Source organism: Lipotes vexillifer, unplaced genomic scaffold (assembly GCF_000442215.2).
Source record: "Lipotes vexillifer unplaced genomic scaffold, Lipotes_vexillifer_v1.1 scaffold1693, whole genome shotgun sequence".
NCBI lineage: Eukaryota > Metazoa > Chordata > Mammalia > Artiodactyla > Lipotidae > Lipotes > Lipotes vexillifer.
In genome coordinates, this window is record NW_006782186.1 from 291739 (window position 1) to 303718 (window position 11980).

The 11980-nt window shown below is 56.5% G+C and overlaps 1 protein-coding gene across 2 annotated transcripts in view; it reads right to left on the bottom strand.

Moving 5' to 3' along the window:
• The window catches only part of GDPD5 (glycerophosphodiester phosphodiesterase domain containing 5), a 56170-nt gene that overhangs the window by 23356 nt on the left and 20834 nt on the right, over nucleotides 1-11980 (bottom strand). The window contains exons 3-5 of one of the 2 annotated variants that reach the window (XM_007455029.1): nucleotides 6126-6229; nucleotides 2206-2299; nucleotides 1497-1556 (exon numbers count right to left, since the gene is read on the bottom strand). The exons of the other annotated variant lie outside the window; for it this stretch is intronic. Of the exons in view, the coding sequence (XP_007455091.1) occupies nucleotides 1497-1556; nucleotides 2206-2299; nucleotides 6126-6229 (258 nt within the window). The remainder of the gene's footprint in view (nucleotides 1-1496; nucleotides 1557-2205; nucleotides 2300-6125; nucleotides 6230-11980) is intronic. 2 annotated transcript variants of the gene reach the window in all.

Sequence of the window (11980 nt, forward strand, 5' to 3'; positions counted from 1 at the left end):
CGGGCTCTAGAGCACAGGCTCAGTGGTTGTGGCGCACGGGCTTAGTTGCTCCGCGGCATGTGGGATCTTCCCGGACCAGGGATCGAACCTGTATCGCCTGCACTGGCAGGCGGATTCTTACCCACTGCGCCACCAGGGAGGTCCCGTGGCTCACTGCTCTTCATCCCTCCAAGATTTCAGTCCCCCAGGTCTAACTCCTCAGTTCCAGATCTCAGAGGCCCCCCTGTAGGCCCACAGGCACCTCCCGCTCCACGAAGCCAAACTGGAGCTCACCACGTCCTTCTTCTGGTTCCTGCTTGGTATCTTTCTAGCCGGAAGTGAGCGCCTCCCCTCGGAGTCACTCTGGACCATCTCATGGGCTCGTGGTTACTTCTGGACATTTCTGCCCCTTGCTAAATGGCATGCTCATTCTGAGTCAGGCTCTAGGAAAAGAGGTGGCCCATCCTTTCCTCCAAGGCCCAGGTGTTCCTGGGAGGGAGAGGCTCTCTCTTGGTCAGCTCTGTGCCACCCCTGCGCCCGCTAGGCCCTCAGAAAGAGCAGGCGTCAGCCACATGTATTCAGCACCATGCGTGCCACGAACAGTAAGCAAGAGAGCCAAGGCTCTGGAACGTATGAAGCCTCTTTGCTTTGGGCCCAGTCCTGCATGGGGCACCAGGGACACGGAGATGGAAAGTCAGTTCTGGCCTGCACGGAGCTCCCAGACCAGGCAAGGCTGGGGTCAGGGAGCCAGACGGAAATGGACAATAAGATGTCAGGACTGTGGCAGGGGAGCCTGAGGGTGCTGGGGGAGCCTGAGAAGTCTTGTGTAGGTGGGGAGGAGAAACAAGGAAGGGTCCAAAAGAGAGAGAAAGGGAGGAGTGAAGGGGTAAAGCAGAGAAGAGGCAGGCATGCTGGGAGGGCCTGAGATGTCTCATGTGGCAGAAGCTGAGGGTGACAGTCCCATGAGAGCAGCTGGGAGACCTCAGCTGGGGCCAAGTCACGGAGCCTTAATGCCGGGTGGGGGACTATGGATCACCCTGGGGGCAATGGAAGCGGTGGGAAGGGCTTTAAATTGGGAGAAATATCACTGGATCAGAGTTTTAAAATGAGCTCACTGAAGAGGAGAGGGTGAGACTGAAGGCGGAACCAGCCAGAGGGCCAGAGCTGTGACCTGTGCTGGTTGAGCGCACGGCTACAGACGTACGATCCTGGACCCTCCACCTATTAAGTGGGAGACCTCGGGTGAGTTACTTAACCTCTTTGTACCTCAGTTTTCCCAACTGCAAAATGGGATCATAACAGTACCTAATGTCACAGGGCTGCTGTGAGGGTTAAATGAGTTAATACAGTCTAGACCGCGAGAACAGTGCTGGGCACACAGTGCGTTCTCAGTGTTAGCTACTAGAACAATTATAATCACGATGCAGGAGAGGGAAGATGTGTCCGGGTTCTTCCTCTGCTGCTGCGGCCTCCGGCCTCCCCGCTCCTCCCTAGGCCCCCACGGAGGCAGCCCTTACCTTGTGCAGCCAGTGCAGGTTCATCTGCTGCCCCACGGCAATGTGACATAGTGCCAGGACCTGAACAGGGGGCCCACAGGGCTAGAGTCAGGCACCAGGTGTGACCTGGAGGTTTCTGCCAGTTCCCCAGACACCCTGCTCCCCACTACTCTCTGGGCCCAGCTCAGCTAGTCAGCAAACCTCCCTGAAGGCCATGGGAATGCCCAGCCCTGCCCAGCCCAGCCCAAGCCTGGCCTCCTCCCAGATTATTCCAGGCCTCCAGGCTCCTTCTCCTCTAGGATTTTTCCCTCAAGAGGTCACTGGGCCCTGCTTCACTTGGACTGCCTAATTAATGTTCTGGGAGTTCCAGCTTCCAGGATTCTGAAGCAGACTTCAGCCTTGTCCCCCAGGATGCCCCAGTCCAGCCTGGGGGCTAACCTGAGTCTCAGGGAGTAGCGTATTGGGAGCAGCAACCACAGCACAAGCTCCTGGAAGAGGAAGTCTGCAGTGGGGCCTAACAGTGGGATGCTCCGCGGGGGCGGGGGAAAACATGCCAGGATGGGGCAAAGCAAGAGGACCTCCCTCCTTGAAGGAACCAAGCCCCAGCAGCCAGAAGAAAAGCCAGCTGCGCTCCTCAGACCAGGGCGGGCCCCTCTGTCAGCCCAGCACAGGCCAGGTCTCCCTTCCCCTGGGCACAGGGCCACCTGCCCTCTGAGACAGCCCCACGTACCTGGAGGCCTGCGACGTACGTGAAGGCGGCTGCTGTGGTCATAAGGATGGGCACGGACCAGTCGCTCCAGTAGCCCGTGCGGTTGTAGAGGTACCTGCCAGGAGGAGAAGGGGCAAGGGTCACACCTCCACCAGGGAGCCAGGACGCTCCCTCGGGCCGGCCAGCTCTCAGCTCTCACGCGGCCCGCTCAGTGACCCGGCCCTGCCCACTCAGTGAGGAGGTCATTGTCTCCCTGGTCATAGGTCAGCCTCTGGATGGCTCATGGGGGACACCTAGGCATGCCAAGAAGCATAAACAAGAAGACAAGTCCCCTTAATTCTACTGCACACAAGTAACCAGCACCAAAACTGCTGCCTCCTTCCAGCAGGTTCCCCGCTCTGCTTATATATATATATATATATATATATATATATATATATATATATTTTAAGAAGGCTGCTATTTTATAAATTTATTGTTTATGTATTTATTTATTTATGGCTGCATTGGGTCTTCATTGCTGCGTGCAGGCTTTCTCTAGTTGCGGCGAGCAGGGGCTACTCTTCATTGTGGTGCGCAGCTTCTCATTGTGGTGGCTTCTCTTGTTGCGGAGCACGGGCTCTAGGCACACGGGCTTCAGTAGCTGTGGCATGCAGGCTCAGTAGTCATGGCTTGCGTGCTCTAGAGCGCAGGCTCAGTAGTTGTGGCGCACAGGCTTAGTTGCTCCGCGGCATGTGGGATCTTCCCGGACCAGGGCTCGAACCCATGTCCCCTGAATTGGCAGGCAGATTCTTAACCACTGCACCACCAGGGAAGCCCCCCGCCCAACCCCGCTTATATATTTGTGTAAACAGCAAAGCCGGGACCCCGCTGCGTACAGCACAGCAGTCAGAGTTCAGGCGTTGGAGGGAGGCACACGCAGATATGCAAATCCCCTGGCTTGCAGGACTCTGGAGGTGACAGGCTCCCCTGAATCTAAGATGCCATTGATTGTGACATTCATCTCAATTTCAATGTTAACATTTGAAAAGATGAGGTCTTAGGATTGATAAAATGTAACACCTGACTTCCCTGAGCCTTAGTTTCCTCACCTACAGGATGGGGATAACAAAGTGCCCTTCACAGTGTTTCCTGAGGATGAAGTGAGGTGAGGAATGTGGTAGTACACAATTCTCTGCTTCTTATTAACACAAGCATTTATTGAAGTCACTAAAATCCTGAGGAAATGTGAGTTTTTTAATAGTCACGTGGTCTCCTATGGAATTAATGTACTATATGAAGCCAACTTCCTACTAACGACAATTAATAGTTTCCAATTATTCACTATCATAAATTAACAGTTTTTTTTTTTGCACATACCTTTCTGTATTATTAATTATTTCCTCAGGATAGACTCCTACAAATAGGATTACAGGGCCAAAGGGAATGAACTTTTTAAGGTTCCTGATAGATGCTGCTTAGTTGCTCTCCAGGAAGACTGAACCACCCATGTCCTCCCTGTACAACTGGGGAAACTGAGGCTCAGAGAAAGCAGCAACTTGCACACGTCGTCAGAGAAACTGAGCCGGCGCCAGGCAGCTTCAGGCCTGCTGCCATCTTGGGCCTGGGCAGGGGGCTGGGAGGGGACACCAGGAGGACACTATGGGGCATCTGCCCTCCCCTGGCCCTCACCCTCAGATCCCAGTGGAAAAATCTGTTGGGGAAACTGAGGCCCAAAGAAGGGCAGGCCCAGGCCCTGGCGACTACTCCTGCAAAGTGTTCTGGCTCCACTTGCCTCTCCCTTTTGGCAGGGAGCCCCCACTGGACGGCAACAGCCCGGACGGTCCCTTCCTGGCTTTCCCTGTCTAGCCCTGACCACCTCGGTCTCACTCACCTTCTCTTGCTTCATGAGCTATCCCCGGAGACTCTCTAGACCCTGAGGACCAGGCCAGGGGCTCCTGAATCCCAGCACCGACTCCAAGAAACTGAGGTGACAGGGTGAGGGAGCTGCAGGTCCTCAGGCCATCCCTAAGCCCCAGGCAGCCCTTCTCTCTGCAGCCTCTTCGACAGGGCAGGCATCCGTCCTCTGCTTGAGCTGCCCAGTGACAGGGAGCTCACTCTCTGGGCAGAGTGGGTTAGCTCCGTGGACAGCATGATACAGTCAGGAAGGTTCAAGTCCCTGTCCCAGATCTGACTGCATCTTGCTGTGTGACTTTGGAAAGGCTATTTAACCTCTCTGAGCCTCAGTCTCCTCGACTGTCCCCAGTATGTGTATTTGGCACCAAATGGTTGTGTGGCCCTGGGTGAGTCCTACCCCTCTCTGGGCCTTAGCTTCTCCTTCTGTACATGTTGGGGGTAGACCATCACCCGCAGTTCAACAGAAGCGTCCAGGGTCTACAGTCGAGGGCCAGCAGAGAATGTTCCCATTTGCCCACAGCAGTGCCTGTGCTTTGGATACCTGAAGGATGAATAATTGATTTATGGCATTTAATAAAGGCCAGGGGCCACCTCTGGGACTCGGCTGGGGCTCCGGCTCATCTTGCTGGGCTGCGGCGGGACAGCAGCCAGTCCTTTATTGAGCTCATTAATAACAGAAGCACAGCCTAGTGCTATGCAGAGGGGAGCGGATGCTCAGGCTCCGTGAACCGAATCTTAGGATCATCACAAAATCCTAGAACCACAGCCCATCAGAAGCCCAGAGTCCAGAAATCCTAAATTCTAACATAATGGCCACCAGCTGGAGGTTCGGCCTCCCAGGAAGCAGCCCTCGGGTTTAGGTGAGCTTGGAGCCCTCTCATGTCCATCATCTTATTTCATCCTCAGGAAGACCTGATGAGGTCAGTTATTGAGGACTCACACTTATGTGCCCATGGTCACACTGAGCTGAACTTTTTTTTATTTATGTATATTTTAAATTTATTTATTTATTTATTTATTTTTGGCTGCATTGGGTCTTTGTTGCTGTGCACAGGCTTTCTCTAGTTGCGGCGAGCGGGGGCTACTCTTCATTGCGGTGCGTGGGCTTCTCACTGTGGTGTCTTCTCTTGTTGCGAAGCACGGGCTGTAGGCGTGCGGGCTTCACTAGTTGTGGGACGCGGGCTCAGTAGTCATGGCTCGCAGGTTCGAGAGCGCAGGCTCAGTAGCTGTGGTGCACGGGCTTAGTTGCTCCATGGCATGTGGGATCTTCCCGGACCAGGGCTCGAACCCGTGTCCCCTGCACTGGCAGGCGGATTCTTAACCACTGCACCACCAGGGAAGCCCCTGAACTTCTAACCAAAAGGAAGAGGCAGCACTGGATGGACAGGGAGCACTGGCTGCGAAGCCCCAACTCTGCCCCCAACTGGTTGTGTGAACTTGGGCCTCAGTTTCCACACCTGTCAATGGGGGAGTTCCCACTAGAACCTAGGGAACGTCCCCTCCTCTGTGCCTTTCACTGTTTAACAAAGGCAGACAATGGGGGAGCAGGGGTGGGGGTGAGGAAGAAACAGGTGCCCTCGTGCACCCGGGTACCAGCCTCAGCTCTGCCCTTGGACCCGAGGCTGCTGTCCACACAGGACCCTGAGCTTTCCTAGAATCACCTACCAGCCCTGCCCAAGGCCCTGCTCAGGGAGTTAGGAGGCCTGGGGTCTGGGGCCACCTTCTCTGCTGAGGCCTTGGTCTCTTTGGGCCTTGGAGTCCTTGTCTACAAAGGGATTCAGAGGTCCCAGCCCCCAGCTGAGACCTGGCCCCATCTTACATTCCGATTTTCATGACAGCAGCGCGAGGGAGGAGGTCTCAGCTCCTCGCTAAGCTTCTGTTCTCTCCAGAGGACTGTGTCCCCCAAGGCTATACAGAGATTTGGTGGCCAGCGGTGGCAGAGCCCTGAGGACCAGCCCGGGAGAGAGACTCAAACCCAAGCCCCGCCCCCGTCTCAGCCCCCGGATGACCAGGCCCCAGGCCCCTGCCCCCTGATACCCACTCACCAGTTGAATTCATCGTAGTCGTTGTGGACTTCCCACCAGAAGTACAGCCAGGTGAGCGTGAGGCCGAAGGTCAAGGTGAGGAGCAGAAACCAGAGGCGCTCCCACTGGAGGGGCCAAACGAGGAAAGGGGTCAAGTGGGGCAGGGATGGCCCCAGGCCACCTCCACCCAGCATGCTCCCACCCCTCCCCCTTTGTAGCCCCCGCTGCCAGGCAGGGATTACTGCCCTCTTCACGCGGGTGGGGACCTGAGGCTCAGAGAGGGAAGTGACCTATCCAACATCACTGAGCCCCAAGTCACAAAACAGTGGGGAGCCAGAGCTTGGGCCCCTTGTGCTGCAGCCTGAGGCCCTTCCAGTGTGCACCAGTCTCCAGGAGCAAAGGCCATATCTGCCTAAGCCTTCACACTGGGAGGGTGATCCGCAGTCTGAGGGTCACATTCCTCACCTCCGTCCCGCCTCACACAGGCCTGCAAAGTAGGTGTTCTTCCTCACCTCTGCCCCCTGCTACACTGAGGCCCAGAGAGGTGAAGTGACTTGCCCAAGTCACACAGCAAGTTAGAAGAGGATTAAAGAGCAGTGCCCCAGCCTCTAGAGTTGAAGGAATGAGGCGTTCTACAACCCCCAGCAGGGGTGGCCTCTCTCTCCTGGCGGGGGCTGGGGGGCCGGCGGGGGGCTGCTGACGCCACCTCTGCTGCTTCCCGAGAGGTCTGCAGGCACTTCCGCTGGGCCCTTGGGCTCATCCCTGCTTTCATCCGTCCCCTTATCTCAGAAGCACAACAAGCTTGGAACATCCTGCTCTCTGGGAAACTGCTGAGATCATCAGTACAAACAACAGCCCTTGAGGGGAAGTCAGTGCAGGAGACAACCAAGACCACCCTCTACCTTGAGGGGCTGGAGGGCTTGGAGGAGTTCAGCATCTCTCACCCAGCCAGTTCCCGGGCCCCTTGCTGGGCTCCCCGCAGCTTTCCGGGCTTCTTTGATCCTTCCTACACCGGACAGCCAGCTTGGAGCTACGGTTCTAATCCCAGTTTAACCTCTTGATGGCTCCATCTAGAAAGCAACCCCACTCTGGTCCATAGGGCAACCCTCCTCCTCCCTGAGGCCTGCCCTGTCCCAGCAGGGTGAATCCCGTGTCCTCAGAGCTGCCATAACTGTTGCACCCATGTCGGTCAAGGCACAGACCCTGCAGTTCTAGAACTGTCCTTCTATATGTCGGTCCCCCTGCTACACTGTAAGCACCTTGAAGATCTGGGTGGTCCTCATATTCCCAGGGTAGGTGGCAACTTAGGAAAGATTCGATAGTGAGATGGCAGGTGAGCAAAGATCCTCTCTCCTACTCTGGCATGAGTATGCCCACCCAGGAGAGATCTCACCGGAGGCTTACCACCCTACCCACACAGAGGAGCCCTTGGTCTTTTGTGAACCCCAAGCCAGCAGCGGTGGAGTGGCCATCTGTCCACAGAGATCACTCTGCCTCAGCAGGTGCAAGGCCTCTGGCCAGAGGACAAGGTTCTGAGAAGGGCCCGGGTGAGGGGTAAGCCTCCGCCTATGATGGGTCCTGTCCCAGGCCAGCAGCATGGAGTCCCATGGGACCAGAGAAATAGTTGCAGCGACACTGGCAGGTAGAGAACCCCCCACAGGTGCCGGGGGGTGGGGAATGTCCTATGGTGATGTGTGATGCAGGACCCAGGGGCAATTCTGACAGGTGGCTAGAAAGACCGCAGGTGTCAGGAGGGCCCACAGCATACAGGGGTCCTGTGCACTGAGGGCCACGGTCCTCACTTGGCTGGATCCTGAGAGTGGGGCGGGGAGGACAGGTCAAGAATGAGGGGCTGCCACCCCTCCCTACCCCTGGGAACCGCAACAAAGAACTAGGACCCCCATTATTGGAACCAGGCATGAGCCAGGGCTGGGGGCCACCCAGAGATGAAAGTCCTGGGAGCTGAAAGCCAGAGGTCCCATGGGCACAGGGAGCCTGTACATGGGGATGAAGAGGCCCCATCCACAGTAGGGATGGAGGGGGCAGGTCACTCTAAGAACAATCAGAGGAAAAAACTGAATGGCAGGGGCTGGAAGAAAGGCGAGGGAAGGCCAGGAACTCGGGGAGGAAGTGGCCTGGGGAGCAGCTCCACTGACAAAGAGGCTCCAAATGGCACTAATGGTCCTTGTCAGGGCGTGTTACAGGAGAGGGGCCTGAGCCAGCTCCGCGCCCCAACAAGCCAGCCTGGCCCTGCTCCAGAGATGCAGGCTGTGAGGCCACGGCCATGCTGGCAGGGATGGGGGAGCCACTGGCCCTCCATCACCTCCCACAGTCTGTACAATGCCTGGGTATTTATCCCCAACTCAGAGCAAACAAAGACACCAAGACTCAGAGAAGGGCCACCACATATGGCTGAGCAAGAAGTGCCAACACTAAGAAGTGCCACTCACATCATGGTCACCATTGATGTCCTTATTTGTCATGAGTTTTCGAGCAGATAACAGTCAAGATCCCTGGGGAAGGGGCACTCTTTGCTAATTTGCACAGAGGCTCAATATGGATGAGTGGAGGTGAGTCAGAGATTGAGCAACGTATACAAGGTGACCAAGTCGGGGAGAAGTGGAGGGGGCGTTGAACGCAGGTGCCCCGGCAGGAGGCGATCCTCTGCTGCCCCCTTGGGAACCAGCCCTGCACAGCTCTCGCAAAACCCGCCCTTGCCCTCTGGGACCCAGGCATGTTAATCCCAGACCCAGCTCGGCCCCCTGAGAGTCCTTTATCCTCTCTCGCTGGAGTCCACACCCTAGGCCAAGCCTTCTGCTCCTTCAGGAAGCTCTCCCATCCCTCCAGCTCCCAAGACCTCCTTTTCTTTTTTCTTTTCTTTCTTACTTTTTTTTTTTTTGGCCACGCCACGTGGCATGTGGGATCTTAGTTCCCCTACCAGGGATCGAACCCATGTCCCCTGCAGTGGAAGCACGGCGGGGAAGCAGAAGTCTTAACCACTGGACCACCAGGGAAGTCCCAGGACCTCCCTCTCTTAACTGTTTCTGCACAGACTCTTGGTACCCATCAACTTGACTGTCAATCACATTCTGAACTGTGGAGGTGGAAAGAGCCCAGGCTCAAGAGGGAGACAGACTTGGCCTGCCAGTTGGGTGAGTTACTTAACCCCTCTGAGCCTCAGTTTCCTCACCTATAAAATGGGAATAACACCCCCTACTGTGGAGGGTTGATGTTCAATGAGGTGATATACATCAAGCGGCACACAGTGGGTGCACACTAAGGGACAGTTCACTGGGCTATGGACTCCTTCAGGGCAGGGATGGCTGAGGTATCTCTGTGCACCCTGGGCCCACATCCCTCGGATCACAAGGAGGTGCTCAGACATGGTGTGAGGAACAGAAGAAGGTGTGGACGTGGTGGGGATGCAGGGAGGTCTCAGGGCCACCAGTGGACAAGGACATCATCCAACCCCAGATTTATCCTCAGGCGAAGCCTGGGGTCCCCAGGGAACCAAGGGAAGGAGCTCCCATTGTGACACCACAGCCCCTTCCTTCCAGTCTTGCAGCTGCCTGGGAGCAGGATGACGGTCAAGGCACAGGGAAGAAGGGCTGAGAGCAGCTGGAGAAGGGGACGGGCCCTGGCTGCGGGTGGGGCAGGGGGCTCCAGCCCTGTGACAAGGGTGACTGTGGCAGAGAATCCCAGAGGCCCGGCCCCATCCCGTCTCCTCCCACTCTGGCCCGCATCCTCCAGGAAGACGAGACCCTCCACCCCACACGGGCAACCAACCGTATGCCAGTTTCTCCTGCTCACTGTCTCCTGTTGGCTGTCACGTCTTCTTCTCACCCCTCTTGTCTCTGTCCCACCCCCAGCCTTCTGCACTTAGAGGAGAATGTGTGTGTGGAGAGAGAGCCTAGTAGCAGCTGGGGCTCACGGGGTCACAGAGCGCTGCAGCCACAAAGCCCAGCCCCGCACAGGACGTGTGCTGCCCGCTGTGAGCCCCTGCCCACCCCAGACCGTGGCCCTGGGCCAGAACACACACAGACACTGCTCACACTGCTGGGGTCCCCCCGGGGCCTGGAGCACCTCCCCTGGGTCCCCCGAATTGACCCTGGAGACTGAAATCTGCGTGAGGACGGCCCCTGAGCACGAGCTGCCTCCCTGCCCTTGGTGCCACCATGACCTCAGGTCCACTGGCGGAGGCAGAGCTGTCTCGCTGGACTCCTGTTCCCTGCCTGTCCTCTGGGGCAGAGACCGCCTCTGCGGCCTCCAGGACAGGAGCTTGCCCTGCTTCTGCTCCCACAGCTCCAGAGATGGGCACTCTCCCTGTGGGTGCTGCCGGGCCCTCCTCTGGGCTGAAAATTCTTCCCTCTGAGACAGCAGCCGGACAGAGGCAGGCTGTGTTTGGGAGTCCAGGAACGCTGGGTGTGACTGGCCACCTACTAAATGGGTGACCTTGGAGAAGACATTGCTTTATCCTCCCTGAGCGCCGGCTTTCTGCTCTGTAAAATGGGGACGGCAGTGTTGGACAGAAGTTATCTGGCAACGGCAGGGTGTCAGAAGTTGTCCTTGCCTCCATCCCTGCCTGAGGTGCAGATGATTTCTGCCTCCTCGGCTGCCACCCTGCAGCTGGTTCTCTGACACCACAGAGAACAAGTCCAGCAAAAGGGCAAGAACACGGGTCAAATGACCAGGGCGTGGGGGAATACAATCAAGAGCTGGATTTTCATTCCCCGCCCTCTACCACTAGCCGCATGGCTGCGGGCCAATCACTCGGGACCTCAAGCCTCAGCTTCCTCCTCTGTTCCTGAGGATGACACCACCTCTACCTCACAGGAGGACTGCCAGGCTCAAATGGGATCACAGATGTAAGCTGTAGGTTGCCAAATCCATGATCGTTCCTATAATTATCATTTCGCATCTGACAGTCCTTTAATTATGTGAAGACAGTGATCAAGTCTTCCCCGCCCCCTGCTCTACATCACGTTTCCCCAGCTGAGGAAGACAGCCAAGCAGATCACCCCCTCCCAGCCCAGGGTCGGTGCCATGGTCGGGGGGATGCAGAGGTCAGGCCCAGCTCTGCAGGCTGCAGTCCTAGGAGCCAGCACGGCTGAAAGAAGGTCCCACATCGCTGGCCACGGGGGACAGAGCCCTATGTGAGCACTTCGCAGAGTTGGGGGTGGGGCAGTCCTAAGAGCCCTCTACCCGCTGCTTCGCATCTCGCCCTCTCTACAGCTCTGCAAAGCAGACAGAATAGTCGGAGGAAACCAGGGCTCAGAGAGGGGAAGTGAGCTGCCCAAGGTCACAAAGGGCAAACGTAATGATGGAGCCAGAATTCACACCCGGCTCTGGGTGCCTCCAGCTTCTTCAACTATCCCAAAGCAACAAGAAGCAGGACATGTAATTATCCTTGTCTGACCAAGGAGGAAACTGGCTCAGAGAGGCAAGGCCTTGCCCAAGGTCACACAGCAAGTCACAGGCAGAGCCAGGGCGGGAACCTTGGAATTTCAGAGTTAGAAAAGATTTCAGGGCTTCCCTGGTGGCGCAGTGGTTGAGAGTCTGCCTGCCGGTGCAGGGGACACGGGTTCGTGCCCCGGTCCAGGAGGATCCCACATGTCGTGGAGCGGCTGGGCCCGTGAGCCTTGGCCGCTGAGCCTGCGGGTCCGGAGCCTGTGCTCCGTGGTGGGAGGGGCCCCAGCAGTGAGAGGCCCGCGTACCACAAAAAAAAAAAAAAAAAAAAAAAAAAAATATCAAAAAAACTAAAAACTGGTTCTTTGAGAAGAGAGACAAAATTGATAAACCATTAGCCAGACTCATCAAGAAAAAGAGGGAGAGGACTCAAATCAATAAAATTAGAAATGAAAAAGGAGAAGTTACAA